This window comes from Schistocerca serialis, chromosome 5, assembly GCF_023864345.2.
Source record: "Schistocerca serialis cubense isolate TAMUIC-IGC-003099 chromosome 5, iqSchSeri2.2, whole genome shotgun sequence".
Classification (NCBI taxonomy): Eukaryota; Metazoa; Arthropoda; class Insecta; order Orthoptera; family Acrididae; genus Schistocerca; species Schistocerca serialis.
Genome location: NC_064642.1, coordinates 236,771,721 through 236,798,172, shown reverse-complemented (window position 1 = coordinate 236,798,172; position 26,452 = coordinate 236,771,721). Strand labels below are relative to the sequence as shown.

The 26,452-nt window shown below is 40.1% G+C and overlaps 1 protein-coding gene across 2 annotated transcripts in view; it reads right to left on the bottom strand.

The window, feature by feature from the left end:
• The window catches only part of LOC126480726 (NF-X1-type zinc finger protein NFXL1), a 113,157-nt gene that overhangs the window by 58,523 nt on the left and 28,182 nt on the right, over positions 1-26,452 (bottom strand). For both annotated transcript variants that reach the window (XM_050103994.1, XM_050103995.1), the window contains exons 4-5: positions 16,443-16,621; positions 9,630-9,892 (exon numbers count right to left, since the gene is read on the bottom strand). In XM_050103994.1, the coding sequence (XP_049959951.1) occupies positions 9,630-9,892; positions 16,443-16,621 (442 nt within the window). The remainder of the gene's footprint in view (positions 1-9,629; positions 9,893-16,442; positions 16,622-26,452) is intronic.

Sequence of the window (26,452 nt, the reverse complement as noted above, 5' to 3'; positions counted from 1 at the left end):
CTCGTCTTTTCCTGTGCCAATTTATCAATATTGTCATTCCACCATTCATTTCTATTTTGAATTCCTGATTTGTCCTGCATTCATTACCCCTAAAGCTTCCTTAGCTGCTTCCACTACACATCTAAGGGTGTCTTGATTTGTAACAATACTGTGAAAAGGGTAGCTGCTACTCACCATATAGTAGAGACTTTTCTAATACTGTTATATTCCATCATGGATCTTCTATTGTTTAATATCTTGATGTATATTATTCCCAGAAGAATACATTATATTATTCATTTTCATATTCAATTTAAGCCTATATAGGAATACAGCTGATTCATCCTCTTGAGTTTTTAAGATTCTCCAAACTTTTTGCATACATCTTCATCACTGCATTCTACCAGATTTATAGAAGATTTTACTATTAGGGAAAATATTTTAGTTATCAGAAGTTAATGGTCAGTAACACATTGTGCATCTCTGTACACTCAAATGTCATGAAATTTTAAAAAGGTTTTCTGTCTATTTATAATGTAATCAATTAAAGATTTTCTTTGGAGTGTAGCCTATGTCCATGTAAATTGATGAATATATTTAAAATAACCATTTTGAATCCCCAGTGAATACTGCTGACATATGGCTATAAGTCCTTCGCCATTATCATTCACATCCTTTTCTCCATATGGCCCCACAACTGATCTGTTAACCTAGACCGAACATGGCTATCAAAACTTCCTAAAAGAATTCTCTCTTTGCTGCTTTTGATATACGACTTCATTTTTCAACACAGTCACCAACAAGTTGGAACATTTCACAAATCATTCAATTCCTCTTCAGCCTCGGAGCCATTTGAGAACTACTGTGCAAACGTCCTCATTGCTGGAAAATCTCTTCAGCCCCATACATTCTTTCATTTTGCCTGAGACAACAAAATTGCTTGGTGGAATATCTTTAACTCCTGATCAGCACTACCCATATCCGTGCAGCCTTGATCACTCTGCTGGCACCATTTCATCATGGCTGGACATGACACTGCATTTGGTCCACATACCGCCACAATTTCCAGGGGAATCTGAGTGCAACTGAGATGTTATTACCACAAGAATTGAACTGTCTCCGTACTTCAACTCTGGAGTATACTTGCAGTGGCCACACCACTTCAATCACACCCTGTAATACACCTGTTACCCATATCACAGCAGAACTGTCTGCAAGGAGCCCACAACACTGTATTCTCTTCTGACAATGTGCCACTCTTGTTGCACAATGGTCCTAGCATGGGATGACATGCAGGTCTCTGCCATTTCTCACAGTCCATGTCAGCACATACTGGTCTAATGCACATTGCACAATGCTTTTTAGGAATGAGTACAGTGGACTATGGTACATGACAAACATACTGTATCTAAAGGAACTGGATGTGACGGGATCATTATTTTTGAAATCAGTAGTTCAAAGACACCCAAACTGGTCTAATGTTTAGAGTATTTAATGTTTACTGGCCAGTAGAGTTGAACCAAATGCAGTGCTATGTTATCCATATGTAGACAATTAAGTCTCAGAAACAGAATATTTCTATAACATTATGTTAGCAATAAAGGAAGTGAGCAGCAATTTTCCTAGCAGAATCACAGTTTTTGCTGCAAGTCTTACAGAAAGATAGCTAAAAATCAAGAGAGAGTTGAACAAACTGTTCTCAGCAAAAACAAGTCTACTGAAACAGTTGTCTTAAATGTAGAAGAGAAGTTCTGGCAAAAACGTAAATGATTAAGGAGAAAAGAAGACCACTCAGAGAATAGAAGCAGCATTGAGTCATTGACAGGCACACACAAGAGAGAAAGGAAACTTGATAGCTTTTGGAATAGCTCCTTTGTTGAGGTAGAATACCGTGCTAACTAAAAGACAATGACAGGATTGCATTTTACATGTGGACTAGGATGGGGTGGAGATAGGGTGGGGTGGGGTTGGTAGAGTGGGAGAGAGGGTGCAGGCAACAACAGGGGTTCAGGGTGGGTAGCTAGTGGCTTGGAAACAGGCAGCAAATTTGTTGACTTGGAATGCGAGAGGGAGGGGTGGCAGGTGCACAGTCTAGGCATGTGATGGTTCACTGCTCCAGTCCAGCATGATATTCAGTGATGAGGGCAGCACTCCCTTTACAGCTTAATCCTGGGGGTGGTGGGAGGATTAGAAGTGTGTGGGAGACGGTACAGGAAATCTGTTTCCAGACTGGGTTGGGGGGGTATGAGGGTGAGAGGGGGGAGGTATGAGGGTGGGGTGGGGGGTGTAGTGACTGTCTGTGAAGGTCATGGTGAATAGTGAGACCTTCACCATACTGAGTAAGGGAGTTCTCGTCACTGCAGACACACTGTTCACTGGTGGCCAGACTGTAGCGAGCAATTTTTTGGTGTGAAAGGGATGACAGTTGTCGAAATGCAGATACTGCTGGTCGTTAGTGGGTTTAATATAGACATGTGTGGATGGAGCCATCAGAGTGGTGGAAGTTAATATCCAGGAATGTAGCATGTTGGATTGAGGAGGGCAGGTGAAGTGGACGGAGGAGAAGTTGAGGTTCTGGAGGAATGAGGACAGGGTGTCTTGGTCCTGTGCCCAGATCATGAAGATTTTATCACTGAAACTGAACCAGATGAGGAGTTTGGGTTTTGGGAGAATAGGAAGGTTTCCTCTAGATGGCCCATATAAAGGTTGGCATAAGACAGTGCCATGCATGTGCTCATGGCTGTACTGTGGATTTACTTACATATATTTCCCTTATAGGAGAAGTAGCTAGGAGCTACTCGCATGTGTCATGATACAGTTTGTAAGGTTTATGAGGAAAGAGGTAGTGGGTCTAGAGTCTGGAGGAACTGGAAGAGGTAGTGTTTGATAGTAGCTAGGCTGGGGGCATAGGGGATGTTGGTGTACAGGGAGGTGGCAACAACAGCAACAAGTAGGTATCCTGGAGGTGAATCGATGGGGATTGTAGAGTGTCGGTGAGATGCTAGGTTTTGGGCAATACTCCAGTTCAACAAAGAATTTATTTCAAAAGCTAGCAAGTTTTCTTTTTCTTTTGTGTGTGCCTGTCGATGACTCGACGCTTCTGCTATTCACTGAGTTGTCTCCTTTACTCATGAAACTGTTGTCTTTGATTTCTTGAAATCAGGCCTGAGTGCTACAGACCAAACTGAATTAAACTATGGACTGTTTCAAGGCCTATCTACAGCATTTGATCCGATCACTTACAATCGGCTGCTTTGTAAATTGTGCAAGTATGGTACCTATGGAGTTGCCTACAATTGGTTTAAATCATATCTTTGGGGCAGGCAATGCATGGCAGAAATATTACACAAAAATAAAAGTTAATTTTCAGGATACAGGGAACTTTGTTATGGTGTACCTCAAAGTTCTGTGTAAGGCCTCTGTTATTTTTGGTTATTACAAATGAGTTACAATATCACTTGTCAATAGCAGGGCCAATGTTGTCTGCAAATCATACTTTGCTTTTTTAAAATTAAAGTACACAATGAAGTAGATTCACACAAAATCTCTCTGTGAAAAGTGAATCAGCAGAAAGATGGTTCTGAGGTAGCTGCATGGAGGTAAATGAGAAGAAAACAGACTGGATGAGCTTCAGAGACATAATAACATAAGTATATAATCCAAGAATACGGGATTGTAGTACTGAACAAACACCTTACAAAACATTTCTAGGAGTTTGATTAGATGACAGTTTAACGCAGGAGAAACAAGCTGAACTACTGATTGAGGAAATACTGTCATGTTTTAAGAATACTTCATGATTACTGTGACACTAATATGGCACCATGTGCATACTATGCAAATGTGGACAGCCTCTTCTGATATGGTGTGATGTTCAACAGAAATGTGTTTCACAAATCGATCATTTAAAATTAAAAAACAAATGACAAGGATAATCAGAAAAATTACCAATGGGGAATCATTCAAGAACATTTTTAAAGAATTTAAAATATTGACTCTTTTGGTATCATATATATATATATGAGTGTATGTTATCTTCAATCATATTCAGAACTTTTAGCATTAAACAGTCAAGATCAAAACTGTGAAGTTAGATGTAAGAATAATTTTCATAGAGTAGAACATAGCAAGGTCCTGTATTAGCTAACTATCCTATAAACTCACAACAAACTTCAATCAGTGCAGATTACGAATGCCGTCTCACTACAGCTAGACAATTTACTAGAAACAAATGAAACTTTGGGCCTGAACAGGACTTAAACCTTGATTTCCCAATTTATGTGAGCTATCACCTTAACTGCTTCGGCTATGCAAGCATGCTCTGCTTCACCTAGTGCTTACACAATTATGTGCTTCTCGCACAGGGAGAGACTTATTTAGTTTTTTCATCAGATTGCCTTGAGTTTGGCATGAAGTACATCAGTGCAGTGTCCGTATTTGATAGTGTCTGTAAAGTTTGATGCAATGTTCCTTCAGATATGTGTGCACATCCAAAGGAACAGACACTGCCGATGATCCGTTGCCATATTAAATCATGAAATGTATTTGTAAATTGTGAACTGGGAAATATTTAAGTTTAGGTCTGCCTGTGAAGCGGACTAGGCTAGCCAAAGCAGTCACAGCAACTGCTTCTATAAAGCAGGAAATCCCAGTTTGAGTCCTCGTCCTGTACAAATTTTCATGTTTCCAGTAAATTGTGTAGCTGTTGTGGTACCATATTCACAATCTGTGAATACATTTCATGATTTATTAGGGCTATAAATCATCAGCAGTGTCTATTCCTTTGGAGGACATGCATGCAAGTCTAAAGAAACATTGCACCGAACTTTACAGACCCTCTCAAGTACAGACACTGCACTAATGTATTCAATGGATTGCTTGCAGAAACAAAGAACATAAAACATTAGGTAAATTATTTTTAATCTACAAATGTAGAAAAATAATATGCATACAATATTTACAGAATGATCACTGAAGTTGCTTTGTAAAGAAAAGCAGATGTGTCTGGTGTAAAACACTTAAACTGCAGTATGTTTAAGATGGAGAACTGTTCTTGTACGCAATTAAGACAAAAATTTGCTTCCATGTTATATTATAAGAGAGTAAAATTAAGGAACTGAAAGGAATGCTGATGTCAGATATGAGAAAAAATTGCCTCGGAGGTGCAAGCTTAAGGGATGGGACAGTCTGCAGGTCAGCAGGCAGACAGGAGTTGCAACGGCTCACCTGTGGTGAGCCACACCTGACTCCCACCAACCTGATGCAGTAACAAAATAAATAATAACTTCTAGCTGAGTGGAGAGGAGGCCTATAATACTATGAGTAGAAACACTAAGATGTAATGAACACAAGTAGACCCAACAATAGTATAACAAGGTGAGAGAAATTAACAGCTTCGCATGTGGGTGCAGCTCAGAGTCCCCTGGCACTCAGCATGTTGTAAGGGGCATTCCTCCCACAATTGCCCCATCTCCCGTCCCAAATAGTCGGTGTTGAAGACGGTAATAGAATCCACTCTCATGGAGCAAGCATATAAGCATATTCAATTATTCTTTCATCATCGGCTTGTACTGACAAGGAAGCCTTGCAGTCATTGGTGTGCTGTACGAAGGGGTACTCCTAAGAAAGTAAAGCAGCGTACCGCAGAAAAAGAACTAACCATATCATGAAAATAATTGAAAATAGAGTTATAGAGGTACGACCAGAGCTGCTGGTGGGGGATGCAGGGCCCAGAACCCCCTTGGCTCACCATGCAACAGGAGGTGCTCCATGCTCAACCCCACTCCGAAAGCAGTTAAAAATGTTACATTTGAGAATAAATACTTTCTTGGAAGAAACAAAGACTGTCTGCACATCAACCACCAATACTAGAGGTAAATACTCCAAACAACCATACTTGGCTTGGAGAGAGAGAAGGAGGTGATATTCCACCATGATGTGAGCTACTGTCTATACGGGTCTGTAACCACACTGTGCAGGTGGCTCACTATGTTAGATAAAATTATGTGTTAATGTGGTACGATCGATGTGGAGGTGACATAGGACAGTTGATTCCATCCAGTAGGAATGGAAGAAGGAATTCCATACAGCTATAGTTGATTAGAGGAGGCAGTAGCCCATCAGATGACATTCCATTTTGAAGTGAGTACAGGCCTATCTATTTCTGAAAATCTGCACTCAGGATTCCTTGACTTGTGCCATAAGGTGGTGGGTTTTCGGGTTCCTCTGGATAGGTCAGGAGTCCACTACACACAGCAGGCAGCTACACGGGTAGCAGGGCTTGTGTGGCATGGACTGAGCAGTTTTTTAGATTAGATGGCCTCAGGCAAGTACAGAAAGGGCAACAGCCTTAAAGGGTGCGGGGCAAAGTCAGGACATGCGGGGACCAAGCAGCAAACGGTATTGTAATTGTACACTGTTGAAGCTGCGTTGGTAAAGTACCGGAACTTCAAGTGCTGATAGATAGCACCGAAGCTGAAATCGTTATAGGTACGGAAAGCTGGCTGAAGCCAGAGATAAATTCTGCCAAAATTTTTACAAAGGCACAGACGGTGTTTAGAAAGAATAGATTGCATGCAACCGGTGGTGGCATGTTTGTCGCCGTTAGTAGTAGTTTATCCGGTAGTGAAATAGAAGCGGATAGTTCCTGTGAATTATTATGGGTGGAGGTTATACTCAACAACCGAGCTACGTTAATAATTGGCTCCTTTTACCGACCTCCTGACTCAGCAGCATCAGTGGCAGAACAACTGAAAGAAAGTCTGGAATACATTTCACATAAATTTCCTCAGCATGTTATAGTCTTAGGTGGAGATTTCAATTTACGGAAGATTCCAAATGATTGGAAAAGAGCACAGGTAGTTCCAGTTTTCAAGAAGGGTCGTCAAGCAGATGCACAAAACTATAGGCCTATATCTCTAACATTGATCTGTTGTAGAATTTTAGAACAGGTTTTTTTGCTCGTGTATCATGTCATTTCTGGAAACCCAGAATCTACTCTGTAGGAATCAACATGGATTCCGGAAACAGCAATCGTGTGAGACCCAACTCGCTTTATTTGTTCATGAGACCCAGAAAATATTAGATACAGGCTCCCAGGTAGATGCCATTTTCCTTGACTTCCGGAAGGCATTTGATACAGTTCCGCACTGTCGCCTGATAAACAAAGTAAGGGCCTACGGAATATCAGACCAGCTGTGTGGCTGGATTGAAGAGATTTAGCAAACAGAACACAGCATGTTGTTCTCAATGGAGAGACATCTACAGAGGTTGAAGTAACCTCTGGCGTGCCACAGGGGAGTGTTATGGGACCATTGCTTTTCACAATATATATAAATGACCTAGTAGATAGTGTCGGAAGTTCCATGCGGCTTTTCGCGGGTGATGCTGTAGTATACAGAGAAGTTGCAGCATTAGAAAATTGCGGCGAAATGCAGGAAGATCTGCAGCTGATAGGCACTTGGTGCAGGGAGTGGCAACTGACCCTTAACATAGACAAATGTAATGTATTGTGAATACATAGAAAGAAGGATTCTTTATTGTATGATAGCGGAACAAACACTGGTAGTAGTTACTTCTGTAAAATATCTGGAAGTATGCGTACGGAATGATTTGAAGTGGAACGATCATATAAAATTAATTGTTGGTAAGGCAGGTGCCATGTTGAGATTCATTGGGAGAGTCCTTAGAAAATGTAGTCCATCAACAAAGGAGGTGGCTTACAAAACACTCGTTCGGCCTATACTTGAGTATTTCTCATCAGTGTGGGATCCGTACCAGCTCAGGTTGACAGAGGAGATATAGAAGATCCAAAGAAGGGTGGCGCGTTTTGTCACAGGGTTATTTGGTAAGCATGATAGCATTACGGAGATGTTTAGCAAACTCAAGTGGCAGACTCTGCAAGAGAGGCGCTCTGCATCGCGGTGTAGCTTGTTGTCCAGGTTTTGAGAGGGTGCGTTTCTGGATGAGGTATTGAATATATTGCTTCCCCCTACTTATACCTCCCGCGGAGATCACGAATGTAAAATTAGAGAGATTCGAGCGCGCACAGAGGCTTTCCGGCACTTGTTCTTCCCATGAACCATACACGACTGGAACAAGGAAGGGAGGTAATAACAGTGGCACATAAAGTGCCCTCTGCCACACACCATTGGGTTGCTTGCAGAGTATAGATTTAGATGTAGATGTAGGATTGTCAAAGTGAAAGTTGGGTGAAATGGTCCCTTGGATTCCCATGTCAAGTGCGACCCAAAATAAGAAAATTCAGCAGGTAGTACAGCAGAGCAATCACTGTAAATGACAGGAGCACACGGATACACCAGAACCACCAAAAGTAGCAGATGATGAAGGGTCTTGGTGGTGACAAACATTAGGTCCTTGAAGTAGATTGGTCCTAATTCATGATTTACGTACCAACCAGGGAGGAGTACACAGGACCAGACAGGGAGCACACTGTAAGGAGATAGGCAGCGGTCGTGATGTGTTTTCAAACTGGGAAAACGACTCAAGGGTGGGGGTCAGCATGTCTTCATGTGTATAGCCTCAGTCTTAGTATGACACATTATATACTGAAATACTCCTTTCGTTTGTATTTCGCAGATTCTGTTGCATGGTGCAAAATCCCACTTGCAACTGCAACTGGAAGTCTGATGCCAAAACAAAGAAAATATTGTTACAAGTAATTCACAAAAAGCTTTTTCTTACTTCAACCTGTATGGTAAAGAGCTCGATGTGCTGACAAATGAGATCTGAACAGAAGTCTCAGAACATTCTCAAATTTGACAGATGCATACGATGAATATTTTCTCAAGAAAACATAGAAGTCTTTCAAAGCAAAAAATTAAATACTCTAATGGGCAGGGAGAATTATTTTACAATCAAATTAATTTTGGAAACATATGGCACATAATCATTATTCTATCACTCCACCTGGAAACATGATTTATGTGCAATATACTTCGTGCACAGCAGGGCACGTGCACTCACATTATGCCGGTTATGAAACATTTACGATAGTTTGCTTTTAGAACAGAAAGAAAAATCTAGAACTCAACATAGCGAAATTCTGTGAGTCAATGTGCAGGCAACTGCATTATCCTAGAAACAACACAAGGACAAAATATAAATGTGAAGGACAAATGTAGTTTCAGTGTATTAAGCTTGACTTAACAAACAGATCTATGCTATGCATAGACAGCTGCCCTTCAGTATCATTCACACTGAACTAAAAAGCAGAATGATTTCATGGAATAAACAGAAAATCAACATGCAAATTGTGTTTACTGACCAGCTGTTATTAGTTGTAGCAACACTGCATGATGAAGGATGAATTGGTTTGAGGCAGTGGAAACAGATATACATGACCTCAAGCTGCTTAGTATAACAAGGAAACAGAGGGAAGGAGATTAAGATTTTAACATCTTGTTGACAATGAGGTGATTTGAGACAGATCACAAGCTGACACTGGTGAAGAATGGGGAAGGGAACCGGGCCTGTGTTTTTCAGTGGAACCATCTCACAATTTGCCTCATGTGATTTAGAGAAACCACAAAAAATCTAAACCTGAATGTGAGTACAGTGTCTCACCACTGAGAACCTGTGCCTAGTTCCCTGACACCAACTAGACTAAGTATAACTATGTTACCACAAACCTTGTCACAGTGCCACACTGGATCAGCACACTGCCGTATCTGTGAGGCTGCCCCACACACGCAGTGCTGCTTGCTCGTGCGAGGACAGGGAGAGCAGTCCCCAGGGTGACACTGCTCTGGGCACTCATGCCGCCCGCAGCTTAACTTGCGTCCACACACACTGCCGCATGACCATTCCTTTTTGCAGCAACGCTGTGGCCGGGGTGGTTGTTTCCCGCAATAACAGGTGCTGCGTACCATTTTGGGACAAGGTGGACACGGTCCTGCAAATAATTTAACAAATATTTGAAGTTTCTCAGACACAAATTATATACCAATAATGGAAATGGCAATTGCTAGAATTATTACAATATGTAATATACAATATAAAAAGTGAGTTACTGGATAAGAGTAACGCTGGTAATCTTGCTAAAAAAATATATAAAACTCCCAAAAGAAGCAGTCAAGGTAACAAATGGGTAAAGAAGTAGATATTGAGTATTTTAAAACAAACAGATTTTAAGCAAGTGTACTGCAGTTTGTAAACAACTATCCTGACCTTCTTGCTAGGGAAATGTTGAGTCAAAGAATATTAAATCTTTCATTATATATTTAACAGAAGTTTTATTCAAAGAATTTTTCCTGCCTTAAAAGGAATATGATGCGAAGTGTGAAGCCCATATGTTAGTACACATGAAAAATCATCCCAAAAATGCCAACTATATAATTTTGCCATTGTCTTGTATGATTTGTTTGATTGCACACTGCTTTTGGAAGTCATTCTATTGTGCTTTTTCTTCAGTTAATCCTCAAATCAACCACTTAGTTTCCTAAATCAAAAAAGATAATTTAATTGAGAAAGCCAAAATTTATTACAAGGATATAATGGCTCGACAGAGCTTACCTTCAGGAGATGCAATTCCAAGTATAAACACGAATAAAAAGTTTTTATACAATTTTTCAATCTAATTTCACTCAAAGTAATACTATAAGTGCTTTCATTCTGAAGGTAGGTAGCATAATTTGATATGTTCCTAAAACTGTTTAACCCCTCATAAATGGTCAGCTCAGGATAGCAAGTGTCCCAATTCGTTAATGTGCCAATTACTCTTACCCAAGTTCCATGTAATGAAATCTGTCATACCAACATGCAGCTTCAATACGCAAAATTCTTAGCATGTTTTATAATTTAAAATTATTTAATTAATGGACTCCAGGAAAGTGTGCTACATATTTCTGGTGAAATTATTTGTCACATTAAAGGCCTTACCACTAGCTCACTACACTGACATAGACAGATTTCTTCTTCTTCTTCTTCTTCTTCTTCTTCTTCACTGCCTCATCAAGGACAACATGGTTAACTTGTTTTTTAGAGCAATTTCACTTAAGTATCTAGCGATTTGGTCCATATGAAGGTGTCGATACAGGAAAGTACTAACCTTCAGTTCGTAATGATTAGTCTGATAATCTAATCTGTTGTGTTTTTGTTGCACCACATGCCAGTAACAAGTACAATATTTATCCAAGTATAAGACAATCCTGAATATATGATGATATCGCATTTTCTAGGAGGCTCTTTAAGAAAAAATTATTTTTTAACAAATCTGACTAATCAAAATTACTAACTTTTATAGATGTAAGGTATTTGCCTAAAAGTTAACAATGCATTATTTGTGCCATTTATTTATTGTCTACATTCTGATAATATAAGGAGAAATAAAATCAACAAAAAGAAACGGTTTATAGTAATTTTTATCTTCACTTCATCTTTGTTTACTGTTGTCTGTCGTATCACAATTTTTAATCATCGTCGTCATCGTAACAACAGGAGAACTGTGAAACTTATATTTTCATTGTCACAAATATTTGGCTATATGTTGTGGTTTCTGAGGTAGTGGTTTTTTCTGAACACACAGTGGATTTCGCTTCCATATTGGCATAACAATGTTACAATTTCTTTTGATTCCAAAAATATCATCTGCCAGCCACTATATCACTGGCTTTGTAGAATCTGCAGCTGACACACTGCCTATCGTTCCCGTCATACCTCACAGTGAGTGTTGATAGCACTGCTGCACGAAATGCTTAAGTACACCATTGGCCCCAATTGAAACTTTTTAACATCTCCTACAGAAATGTATGCTGCTGTTGAATATTTGTCCAATTTTAAATTCAATTCAGAGTACAAATGGATTCAGGCAAACTGCAGTTTAAACATTTTAGGCGTTCATAAAAAGCCAAGGTACACTGTTTACATTCTCATGGTTAACAGCACAATAAAATTTGCTGCCCGCTCACCAGTCCCCTCACAGCACTCATCATAATACTCAACCAAGATGGCGCCACTGTTCCACCTCCAAACCTTCCACAATGCTGGGCCTGAGCAATAGTGAAACACACACGACAATACCTTCTAGGGTACACATCACGCACAACAACAGCAACTAATACCTAAATAAAAGATTGCAATCACAATTCGGTCCAATTCTGAAACTTTCACACATACCACAATTTAGGAACGTCCGCTGGTACAATCTCCACAATGGGCCTGTCCACTGCAGTTTATTCTTGCGATGACAACTGCAGTCGGTTTAATGTGATTTATTACGTTTGTTACAAGTTTTACTCCTGATTAATTTTCTTTCTTGTTTCATCTGAATATCACCATCTTGATCTTAAGCTGGTTAAAAGCTGGTGACATTTTCCCCCAGTATTCTAATACAGTTCGTGACAGTGGCCAAATTACCATTTGCAACTCACCTGGGAAATCATTACAGTGTTTTGTAACCAAAGAAATTGGTTCAGAATGCAGTAATGATTTTCGCACAAGATTTTTGCCTATGAATGTTAACCTTTACTTAAAAAGCAGCATAAATACTCTTACGAGAATTTTTACTGCACATTTAACTACAATAAATGTTTGTAAGTTGACAGGATTTAATGCTATTTGCTGCTTTGTTTCGCAAATTGTCAATTTTTAAACAGAGCATTCGAGTGTTATAGTTGTTACCTAATACCTTCTCGAATATCCCTTGCACTAGTGCACAAGTTAATTGTCCCATGATCATTTGAGTACGGTTGCTACTATAATGAGAACTTCATCGTATTGGGAAATCTCGAGCATATTCAAATGAATGCACTGCTAATTTGCTACAGACTATCCATCGGGATTCTTCAAAATAAATTTGTAAGAAACCTCAATAGCCAAAGCATCATTTGTAAATGTAAGACAACCTCTATACTAACTTACTAAATAATGTAAAAACATTGACCTCAGCAGCAATAGATTAATCCACAAATATAATATGACTACGCATTTCTGGAATGACGAATCTGGGAAAAAAACCATGTCTTATAATTGGGTAAATATGGTAATCCCCAATGTGCTGCTAAAAATCACTACCAACTATTTAAACTGCTTTATCTTATAATATTTATTTTCTTGTCTCTGAATTTAACCAAATATAAAACATGCAATAACGCAAAATACATTGTTGTGGGTTATCACTTTCTTCCACCAACTCCTTCATGTATGTAAAAGATAAAGAATTTTTTGTATTTTGTGCTGCACATTTGTTAGGCATTGTCTGAGCAACAACTGCAACCATCACTGCAGCAGCTGGAACTGTTTTTTATTTCCATGATTAGTTGCAACCTTGGATCACCATCTTGTTGTGATCATGAGACATTCCTCTTCCTGCCATGCTATCCCACATTACCTACCTTACTGTTTACAGGAAACAGTCTGGCTGTGTACTTGGTCCTATGTGGGCATGGTTTATTGACATCAAAACTGAGACTACATGGTGGCTTATCCCATGTAGTATAATTCATAACTGATTCTTCGTAATTCAGTCAAGCACTTATACCACCTCATTATTAACCAAGAAAGCAACTAGTTATGAAAATCAAATTCAGTTTCAGTAACAGTTCCATTGGTTGTAATTGTAACAAATAAAAGGAATACAAAAGCCACATAAACATGACTGAGGACATTCCAAGCTTTGGATGAATCCTTCTTCAGAGTAAGTTACACACACACACACACACACACACACACACACACACACCTATATGAATACATTGTCCTTGCCAACTACATTGAGCAGCACTGCAACTCGACTAAGGTTGGTCCATAGCTGTGTTGGGTGGAGCAGGTGAGGATAGAAAGTGGGTAGGGAGCTGGAGGGAGAAGTAGGGAAGCATGGTTGTCGGCCGGGAGGGAGAGGCAGCAGCTGCAAGAGATAGGAACGTGGCACCAGGGAGCTAGTTGTCGCCGCAGGCAAGGGTAGTTATGCAGAAGGCACAATGATGTGAATGAGCATACTAGGAGGGGTAAATATAACGGAAGAATAGGGACTCTGTGGAGAAGGGGGTGTGAAGGCATCACAGGTAAAGTTAGCATCTTAGGGCGGGGATGGATGTGGGTGTGGGGTGAGAGATAGAGGAGGATTAAGAGATCAAAGGATGTGTTACATGGACAACTCCCATCTAATAGTTCAGAGAAGCTGGTGTGAGGAAGGATCCAGACAACACTGGTTATAAAGCAGCTGCCTGAAGTCCAGATGTGGAAGAACTAGATGCGTAACCTTTTCAATTCACCAATCCAGTACATCCTATTCTAGTCCTGTCACAAGCTTATCCCCTCGTATCAGAGACAAGGCCCTCTATGATGCAGTCATATCCTATACCAGACCTGCTGCAATTTCTGCACAGCATTTATGTGGGCATGACAACCAAACAGAAGTTGACTCAGATAATAGATCACTGCCGAACTGTTGCCAAGATCATTGGTGTGGTGACAACCCAGTGGCAGATCCCAATTTCAATGGCTACTTCACAACCTGTGCTATCTGGTCCCTTCCTAACAACATCAGCTGCTCTGAATTACATACCTTGCAACACTACACTCATTCCAGTAGTCCCACCTAGCTTCATTCTCCGCTAGCCCTTGCCCCACACCCACTTCTATCCCTGCCCAAAAACCCTAAACTCAAATACTCTGTTCCATCTCTCCCTTCCAGTTTACGCTGTTACACTGCCCATGTCTTCCCATGCCTGCAGCCATAATGAGCACACCAGTTACACATTCCCATCCTTTGCACCTTCTGCCTCTCCCTCCCAGCTGTCAGCCACCCTTTTCCCAACCCTCCTCCCACTCTCTGTCCTGCCCCCCCCCCCCCCCCAACGTCTAGTTGATGTGACAAACCATCTCAGCCCAGTTGAGTTGCTGTGCTGCCATAATGTTGATGTACAGAGGTGTGTGTGTGTGTGTGTGTGTGTGTGTGTGTGTGTGTGTGTGTGTGTGTGTGTGTGTGTGTGAAAATTTATTGAGTTGTTACCTTTACTCGTTGAACTATCTATGTTTAGGCTTAATTAAACACAAATAAGTGGTATTCTACACTGGAATGTTTGTGGGTATGAGTGCCATAAGCTCTTTTTGTGAAAAAAGTATTTTATCGTTGCACAAAACTTCATTTTTTGTCAACAAAATAATTTAGTGAATTCAGATAACGGTGAAACAATAACATACTACTTGTCACAGACGATGTTTTAGGAGGCTTCTGAGCCAGACTCTAGCCATTTATTAAATTTCTAAAGTGTAAACATACTGTTCCCACATGTGTGATACATTGTTGTGAAATGAATTTAAGACTATGCACATTTGTTCATTAAAGGTGACACCAAGAATACATATATCTGTATATTCTTTACCTGACGTGCCAGCATCTACTTTCGAGTAAAAAAATAAATTATTTTATTTTTTACTCCCTTAAAAACAGAAGGAGAGGGTAGAGGGTACCGATCAAACGTATTTCCCTGCTTCAGTTGCTATCTGTCTTTCCTCTTTTTCTTCCTCTTCTTCCAGAGTGTCATTCCATTTGTAAATGCTCACAATCATCACTCATCAGTTCCTTATACGAGGAGAGACACCTAATTATTTCTGTACTTTCTGAAATTACATACAGCCTACCTACCAAGCATTTCTAGTTACTGTTTGCACAACTACAGAAGCACTACAGTTTTCTCTACAAGTCAATTTAAAACTAAGTAAGTTATGCTTTTTCAGGACCTGCAACTTACATCCACTGGAACATGCTTACTGTATTCAACCTTTTGCCTCACTCCACAATTTTTGCCCTCTGCACTTCCCTCCAATACCACATTAATGATTCTTTTGATGCCACAGGGTGTGTTCTATAGCCAATCCCTTCTTTTAGTTCAGTGGTAAATAAACACTCTTCTGTTTATTTTGATCCAGTACCTCTTCGTCAGCACCTCAATCTACTCATCTCATCTCCAGCATTTTTCTGTAGCACCAGATTTCAAAAGCTTCTATTCTCTTCTTGTTTGTAGTGTATATCTTGAATGTTTCACTTTCATATACGGCTCTACTTCAGACAAATACTTTCAGAAGAGACTTACTAACAATCAAATTTATATTCAACATTACCATTTTAATTTTGCTGTTGTAATTAACTGTGAAGGAATATCATCTACTTCACATGCCTTATTTTGACATAAGTCTGTCAATGTTTTGTCATATCCTTCCCACAGTACTGTACTGCTCATGAAAACATCCACTATCTCTTCTCTTTCCGCAATCCTCTCGTCACGTTTCTTTCTTTTATACAGGCCTAAACTCTGAAGGACTCATGTGAAATTGATACATTAAATAAAACTTCAACATTTTACAGAAAATGTTTAACTATTTAAATTAAAAAATATTTTATATGAGTACCAAAAGTAAATGACTGTCACTGTTATGAGTGACATAGTCAGATAACAGTGTACAAAAACAGAAACATGTTTATATACTTCAATCTTACTCACCAGGATGACAAAGCAACAAGCAGTCATGCCCACAAAGAGGCTCAAGGGGTCGTCCACAAGTTTCCCCACAAGAATGTGGAAGGAGCCATGGATGAAACGGAGGATCCAGAGTGCGCCCACAAAAACAGTAATACTTTTGCGGTATTGCTTTTTCTTCATACTCATGTCGGCATTTTGGACTGAAAGGAAAGAGACAAGTATTCATCTAGAGTTGTTTGTAAAGGAAGCTAGAAAATTGATTAGTCTGAAAGATTGTAGCGTATTCTCATTTGGGCTCATCGTACCTACCATCATGAAGCTGGTGTTCCCTTAAAGGGATCTACGAGTGTCTTAAAGTAGTCATGTGACAGTTTCATATTTCAACAGCAGTTGATGTGTGAAATCTTATGGGACTTAACTGCTAAGGTCATCAGTCCCTAAGCTTACACACTACTTAACCTAAATTATCCTAAGGACAAACACACACACACCCATGCCCGAGGGAGGACTCGAAACTCCGTCGTGACTAGCCGCACAGTCCATGACTGCAGCGCCTTAAACCACTCGGCTAATTTCGCGCGGCTCAACAGCAATTGATTAAGCAATGCGTATACATGTTCAGAAGTACATCAGATAGAAAGAAATTTAACTATTTGTGGGCTCAGGGCAAATGAAAATTGAAATCTCAAGTACAATATTTTACAACCCAATTAAGCTCATCACTGTATGAGAGATGTGAAAAATTAGGAACACACATGTCCAACACAAACAGATCTTCAAATAGCTCCAAAGTGTACTATTGACCTTACAGATGCACAGTTCAGTTGATCACGCTATGAGCCACACTATCTAGGTGTGTGTGTGTGTGTGTGTGTGAGAGAGAGAGAGAGAGAGAGAGAGAGAGAGAGAGAGAGAGAGAGAGAATATTTAACCAGAAAGGCAAGTGGTGCATCAACGAAAAACTGACGATACATAGATCTGTTGCAAGTATGTACTTGCCTTTCCTCATTTTGGTTTATTAACAGATCTGAAAATTTCCATTACTATAGCAAAAGTTAATCTTTCCATAAAAATCCAGGTTGCAACACAAAAACTTCAGGAATGAGATCACAGAGTCCAACAAATTTGAGCAGGTAACCTTTGATGAATCACCTTGTTTTCCTGATGACAATGTACTGTTTTGCATCCAATGCACATAAAACTACAGTGACTGATGGCAGAACTAAGTAGCCTATGTTTCACTGTAGGTCTGAAAAATACGTTAGATTAAACTAAAATAATGTATAATGAGCACAGTGAAAATAAAATAGTACAAATTAACAACAAAGTCTTAGAATTAGTTGTTATAGCATTTTAATACAACAACTATATGGACAACAAAAGAAATAAATGGCCTGGCGTTCTCTTCGTAAACTAAACAGTTTCCAAATGGAAGATTACAATGTTTCTGAAAAGGAAAATTCTGCAATCAGTGTGTACTGCCTATTTTGAATTAACAGGAGTGACATATGGACTTGTAATTTGAGAATCACTCAAACACTGAGGGTTGCAATGAAGAAGAGCATCTTAGGAGTGATTCGAGAAAAAAGAGAACTAGTAAAAGGATCAGGGGACAGACTGGTGTGGAAAATATACGAGGGGAATACCACAATTAATGCAACACATTTTTCTTTCACAGCCAATTTCAATTGAAAAAATGTGGAATTTGTTGTAGGACATCGCAGAATATTGCCACTTCACCCCCTTCAGTTTCATGAATTTCTGATAGGTGGTGGTGGTGGTATATGAAGCCTTTAAAATGGCATCTATAATGGATGTGAGTTCCAAGCAGAGAGCTATCATTGAGTTTCTTTTAGCAGAAAACCAGAGCATTGCAGACATTCGTAGGTGCTTGCAGAAAGTCTACAGAGATCTGGCAATGAACAAACGCATGCTGAGACATTGGTAGAGGAAGTCTGTCATCATCGCAGAATGGTCATGCAAACCTGCCCAATTTCCCGCTCACCAACCAGCCACACACAGCTGTAATCATTGCAATGTTGGAACATGCAGACACTCTTATTTGAGGTGATCGACGGATTACAATCGCCTTACTGCACAATTGTACATCTCTGTTGGTAGTGCTGACATTCTCATCCACCAGTTAGGGTACTCAAAAGAGTGTGCCCACTGGGTTCCTCGTTATCTAATAGAAGACCATAAAGAGCAAATATAGACTATCTGTGAGAAATTGTTTGCATGTTCTGAGGCTGATCATCATCTCAAACATCATCACAATGTTTCACCACTTCAAACCAGATACAAAATGGTAATCCATAGAGTGGCACCACACCACCTCTCCTCTGAAGAAAAAGTCCAAAGCTGCACCCTCAACCGATAAACTCATGGTGATGGTCTTCTGGGACTCTGAAGGAATTTTTCTGTTTGACTTCCTCTCTCATGGTGCAACTATCAACTTGGAAGTGTATTGTGCTACCCTTAGGAAATTAAAAAAATGACTTCAACGTGTTTATCGTCATAAAAATGCAAACTTCTCTTTCTCCATGACAACGTAATGCCTCATACAAGTCTGTGCACCTGAAAGCAGCTCATAAAACTGCACTGGACTGTTCTTCACCATCCACTCTACTGCCCAGATCTCAGGCGTTCCAAATTCGATCTGTTTGGCCCAAAGAAGGATGCATTCCACAGGAAGCAGTACATGGATTATAGGGAAGTTATTGATGCAGCAAAATGTTGGCTCCAACATCAACCACACAGTCATACAGGCCCTCCCAGTAAGGTGGTGTAAGGCTGTTGCACTGAACAGAGATTATGTTGAAAACTAGGATTTTGTAGCCAGACGAGTGGGGCATGATGTGGTGTATTGGAATTCTGGATAAAACCAATCTGTTTTCAGAAAATAAATGTGTTGCATTACTTATCGAACACCCTTCGTAATTACAGCAGTATAATGGAGGTGGACCAAGGAAGACCTTTGCTGGATTTCAAGACATACAGAAAGATCAAAACGATGACCTAATGTGAGGTGGTTGGATGATACAAGGGAACATTCAAGAGTGACATGGATAGCCAAAACCATAACCCATGTAGACATCTGGTGGAGGCCTATATCTGGCAATGGATGTTAAATCACTGGGGGTGATGAATCTCAGCTTAGAAAATCATATTCATAATTTTTACCTTAAGTGGCAGCCAATCAATGTGGAACATGTCAAAGGCAGTATTCATGAAAATTTGGATACAGTAATTTACTGAGGCGCCTGAAATTATTCAAGATGATGCGTCAGGGTTTTCTTCAATAATGTCAATTTTGTAGCAATGTTGGACACAGATAGTTTGATTATTTCACGGAAAAGTAATTTAGAAGTAAAGGTAACAACTCACTGAATAGTAGAGGTGTTCAGTCATCTACCTATACAGAAACAAGACTGAAACCTTCACTAGCTTTCAAACGAATCTTTTTTGTAGCTAGAGTAAGGTTGGCTGATGGCTAGGAGGAAGGCACCAGGTGTACAAAATAAGAATGTGGGAGGTAGAGCCAGAAGGTACAAAGGACAAGAATGTGACTCTCAGGCACCAGAAGCAGTGAGTTTATGCAATAAATGATGACAGTGATGCGGGGGAGTGGACTGAAAAGGGGTGACAAAACAGAGGACGGGGTGACTGTGGGGAAGAAGGTGTGGGTGCAGTGGGTTAGTGGTGATTGAGGCCAGGGTAATTTTGGTACTGAATGCCCTGCTAGAACAAACAACTCCCGTATACGTAGTTCGGAAAAGATGGTATTGGAGGGAAGGGTCAAGATGGCACAGGTTATGAAGCACCCCCAAAAATGAAGCATTATGTGCTCAGCAACGAGTTCCGCCAGTGGATGGTTGACTCTGCTTTTGCCCATAGTTTGATGGTGGCCATTCATTCCGGTGGTCTGGTGGATCGTGGTCTCACCCACAGAAAATGTGCATAAATTGCAGCAGAGCTGCTTTCACAGGTGGCCCTGCCTTTGATGGAAAAGGATAAGCCTAGGACAGGACAAAACCTGGATGTGCTGGGTGGGTAAATTGGACAGGTATTGCAGCTGTACCTTCCACAGTGATATGATCCCTATGCAAGGGCTAGGGAGTGGTATTGTCTTAGGGATAGTCCAGGATATTGATGGTCATTTCCCCCATCGAAGACCCAAAGTGCAAGATCTGTCTGGTTCACCAACCCAGCACATCCTCCTCCAGCCTCCATCAAGGGTCTATCCTATCACACTCAAGGCACGTCCACCTGTGAAAGCAGCCAGATCATATACCAGCTGTGTTGCCATATCTGCACAGCATTTTATGTGGGCACAAACGCCAAATGTGCAATCAAATGAATGGCCACCACCTGACTGTGGTCAAAAGCAAAGTTGACCATCCAGTGGCAGAGCAAGATGCTCAGCTCAAAATGATTGCTTTGAATGGCCGCTTCACAGCCTATGCAATCTGGATTCTTGCCCCAGCACCAGCCTTTATAAACTACACACAGGGTGGTTACAATTAAACTTTTGCTACTTGAGAGAGGCCCCATGAAACACAAGTGATTGTAGAACAATGAAAGACTGTGGAAACATTTGTAAGGTCACGCGGAAGAGAAAAAAACCCACTGAAAGAAACACATTTTAATTCCCACATGAGAGGGTAACATTTGATAATTGTGTTCCATATTTACATTCCAGGTCACAAATGTTGCTCACTGTGATGACCATCTGTATCAATGATAGCACCACAGATTGCTCTACTGCTGCCCAAAACATCTCAGGTGGGATGTTGGCTACCTCTCTCACTATGCTCATCTTCAACCTCCAACGTGTGTTAGTCTCCCATTGATAAACACTGTCCTTCAGGTACCGCCACTGCCAGAAATTACAAGGGTTCAAACATGGTGATCTAGTGGGCCACGCAGTTCGGAACGAATGATCAATCAACTGGTCTTCTCCAAATGTGTTATGGAATATCCAAGTGACCTGATGAATAATGTGAGGTGGAGCTCCATCATGTAGCAAAGCTGTTGAGTCTAAAGCTCCTCTCTCCTGTAGAGTGGGGATCATATGTTGGCAGGGTGCATGTCTGCATGTCCTTGGTCATTGGGGTTTGAGTTCTTCAAAGAAAAATGGGGCAATTATGAACTGTGTCATGAAGCCACACCACACAGTGATGCGTTTATTATGCAGGGGAACTTCTCAAATGTTCGTTGGCAGTTAATTTGAACATTTGAACGCCATTCTTCAACTACTGATGTGGAAAGAGGAACTCTCCATATGCCTTTAACCAATTGATATCTAAGAAGAGCAGCAGCACTACTGCTTGATGAGACAGCTTTGCAAGTAAATCCCTGCTCATGTTGTACAGACTCATATTGAGTGTCTGCAACTGTAACACAAGCTGATGTTTGTGTTTCAACCCTACATCGCCACACCCATACCAGTGCCTAAAGCAAGTCATGACACTAACACTACTAACAACACGAATCCTGCAGCATACAGTCTGAACATCATTTCTATAATGTGAAAACATTTGTAATGACAAGTGGAAGAGAAATAATGAATAAAGCAACACATTTTAATTTCTAAACAAGAGGGTAACATTTGTTAACTGCATACCATGTTTTTTGTCTACACTGGTTCAAGTAGTGAAAGTTTAATTGTAACCACCCCGTACATGACAGTTGTTTTTGTAAAATTTGCAACACATCATTGAACACCGTAAACATCTGGCCTCCATCACAGGTAACCTCCGCACCCTTACCTTCTTCCCCAAAGTCTCTCTTCCACTGTTCTGTCAACCCTTCCCATTCCATTCCCCCATGTCATTACCATCGTGCCTCATACAAACTCACCAGTTCCCGTGCCTGTGTGCCACATTCCTATCCTTGCATCTACAGGCTCTCCCTCCTGCAGTCCTATCTTGTGTCCCTGCTCCCATCCTCTGGTGCATCGGCCACCCTTTCACAATCCTCCCCCTTCTCCTCCTGGCCACTTTTCGTCTACATCTCAAATACATGGACCAAAACAAGAAAAAATGTAGAGTAAACGTGGGCTCTAAAGTGTGTACCTGAGGAGCTATGATCACTTGCCCATCTTTGCTACTGTGAACCACATCACATGTATTGAACAAGTGCTCACAGCTCTTAAGGTACGCATTTTAGAGCCCATGTTTACCAGACATTTTTTCTTGTTTTGGTCCATGCTATCACATCTGAAAGTTGTCTACCCTAAAACCTTAGCAACAACGGTACCAGTACATGTATTTCACTGTCAGAGGTATCAGAATGGTTTTCACTTATAATTGTTTCCGGTACAGGGACCCTTAACTCGTATTGATACATTCATCCTTCTCCATCAGCCTTGAAAGTTTTATCATCATCACCATGGAATCATCCTGTATATACATACATACATACATACATACACATGGGTGATGACCAAAAGATATCTTGAAGGCGAAGCTCTGTCTTGGGTAAATCTAAATTTAAGTCAGTGGAAACATATCAAAGTTTCGAAAAAAGTTTTTTTAAACAAATTTTGGTCAGAAGCTGAACAAGGGAGAATTAAAAGTGAATTTCTGAATGGACAAAATTATACGAATAGGGACGGTACATCGGTGTGGAAGCAGTTAAATTTTTAGGACATGTTATATCTGAAAAAGGAATTGCACCTGATAAAGAAAAACTTGATGATATTGCTAATTTTCCTACTCTGCATAACAAAAAACAGCTTAAATCATTTTTTGAATTGACTGGATTTAATAGAAAATTTTGTAGCAGCTATGCTTTGAATGCTCCATGCTCGCGCGAACGTTTGAAGGAGGATACCGTTTGGGATTGGAATCAGGAGTGTCAAGATGCTTTCAATGAGATCAAACAACAGTTGTGTCAGAGTCAGATATTGTTCAGACCAGATTTGTCTCTTCCTTTTAGTATTATGATAGACAGTAGTGATGTTGGATTGCGTGCTCATTTATTTCAGGAGGTTGAAGTTGATGGTGTTTTTGAACATAGATCTCTTGCATTTGCTAGCAGAATATTGCAGAAACATGAAAAGACGTACACTTTAACTGAGAAAAAACTTTTGGCTATACATTGGGTGTTCAACAAATCTGAAAATTACTTACTACAGCACAAAGTCATCATCTATACTGATCATAAAGCATTATGTTATCTTCAGGTGTGTAATCTGTACCATAACAAAATTACTCATTGGGCCTTATTTTTACAACAGTTTAATTATGAAATCAAATACATTAAGGGCACAGACAATGTAGTCGCTGATGCTTTGTCTCGGCTACCTTTGGGAGGTGAATTATCTAAAAACTCTGGAGAAGGAGAAAAAGAATTTAAAATTATGTACTTGAAAGGTGTAAAAGAGGAAAAAGAGATTTTGAAAATTTGCAAAGACATCTGTAGGTATCAAAATCATGATCAAAACTGGAAGTTGGTTAAGAGCATGCTGGGTAAGAAAGTAGGAGAAAAGACAGAACAGTATTATAAGGTACACAAGGGTATTTTATTCAGGAGACATTAGACTTACACAGAGGATTGGAAACTATGCTGGCCAGAACAATGCATTGATACTTTAATTACTTATCCAGATGAGAGTTTTTGTCATTGTGGATCAACCAAATGCACACAAAAGATTCAAGAAAACATCTGTTTTTATAACATAGGAAGAGGAGTCAATAAGAAGATTGCCAGCTGTGACAGATGTCAAAGAGTGAAGGTAAGTAACCAAACAAGTAGGAGCCAAATACAAAATATATTACCTAATAGTAACCTAGATCTCGTGTCTGTTGATGTTTATGGAGCCTTACGTAAGTCTAAGAATGGATTCTGTTATGTTTTTGTGGTGGTTGACGTATTTTCGAAGTTCATAAAGCTGTTTCCTCTTAAGAAAGGTACCAGTAAAGAAATTATCTCTGTAAGTTTGAAAACACACATTTTCATCATGTGGGTAACCTAAAACAATTTTATCTGATAATGGTTCTCAGTTTACATGACAAGCTTGGAAAGATTTTTTTTACCATGCAAAAATAAGGCATATTCTAACCTCGGTGTACCATTCTTTGAGTAACCCTGCAGAAAGACATATGGGAGAGATTGGAAGACTGTTTAGAACATATTGTAGTAAGAATTGTATCAGTTGGATAGAATATGTCAGTGATTTTGAGGGTATTATGAACAGCTTACAACATTCTTCACCAGGTTTTTCATCATCTGAAATCATTGTTCCATAAAAACACGGGAGAACTGCCGGATATCAGTAACGTCCTGCCATGATATTTCGGCGCAGTCTTCTGGCCATCTTGAGGTGAGTACCACTGATGGCCAGAAGACTCTGCGCCTAAATTTCGTGGCAGGACGTTACTGATATCCGGCAGTTCTCCCGTGTTTTTATGGAACAATCAGTATGCTGGGAAAGCTTTAAACATCACATCTGAAATCATGTTTAATCGCACACCAGCTAATTTTATTTCTGAAAATATTGAGTTTCCACCATGTAAAATTCTGTCACCACAAGAGAGGGAAAAGTGTGTTAGGCAGATTATGAAAATATGGGGGGATAGGAGAAAGCAGAGACATGATGGTAAAGGTAGATTTTCTAGTCTGAAGTGGGAGATCTATGTTGGTGAAAGCCAAAGAGAAGTCTAAAATGTTGACATCTGAGGTAAAGAAATTTTTCAATGTTTACATTGGACCATTTCCAAATCCTCATAAATACAGACTTGGGTGTCAAGAAAGTTTGTAAACTCTTTGGAATATTGTTAGTACCACAGAATGTAAGTAGTGATGGGAATGCCTCTGATGGAATCAGTGTGTCTCACTAATAATGTAATTTTTGGTGTGATAGAAGTGAAAATTCTAAAGTCGGCGTGATTTAGAAGAATGGGATAAAATAAAAGATATTCATAGCAACAGGCAAATCTTCATTAGTGATTTCAGTTCAACAAGAACCCACAATGTTATAAAAACCACAGCCTCAAGAATGTACCCGTAAACACAACAAGAATTAGAGCCAACAAGAAGAAAAGAAAATCAAGATAAGTAAAAAGTTCTTCTTTTGTATGTCTTACGCCTCTTGAAGCTTTTAAAAATAATGAAGAGACTACAAGAATTTTAATAGTGAAGTGTGTGAGGGTAAGATTACATGCTGTAAGCTTAAGAATGTGTGTACCGACAGGCTGTTCCCCAGTTTGCATCTGATATGCCCAACATCACTGGCTTTTGAAGGATCATGCACTGCTGGTAGCGTTCTTTTAAAAGCACGGTGACTGTGTGCCAGTACCCCTGTAGAAGTTCCAGACACTCAAGGGTATGAAAAATGGCACTGGTCTGATGTCTGCTAAGGGTCTGGAGAAAAGACTGCAAAATTTGAAAAGACAGGTTATTTTGAAGTGTAATGTGGCACAGGGAGGAAAGCAGTTGATCTGACGTCTGTCCAATATGAGGCCACAGCATTGCAGGGGGGGGGGGGGTCGAGCTGTGGCGAACAAACATACAGTGCAAGTGGAACTGCCCAAACATTGGACATGCTTGCGAGCACGTTGCATAAAATCCTACAAGACATTGTGCACTGCTATCCATACAAAATCACACAAACATGAGCTGCTCCCCGCCCCCCCCCCCCTCCCTCCCCCCATGTACTAGCAAGAATTTCTTGCTCACATTGAAGTGGAAAATGAATGGCCATGAAACATCTTGTGGACAGACGAGGCTGATTTCCATCTCCAAGGACATGTGAATACACAGAATTTCAGAATAATGACAATGAAAAACTGGCACACACATCAACCGGTATCCCTCCATTCTGTGAAGGTGACTGTGTGGTGCTTGTTGACAACACCATTTATCATAAGGCTGCATTTTTTTTGAGGAGATTAGTCCTGCGGGTCATGTTACCTGTGCCATCACTGGTAAATGGCATGGGAGTCTTTTGTGCACCAACGTCATTCCAACCCTTCAGCAATTTGGATGTGAGGATAGGATCACTTTTATGCAAGATGGTGCTCCTC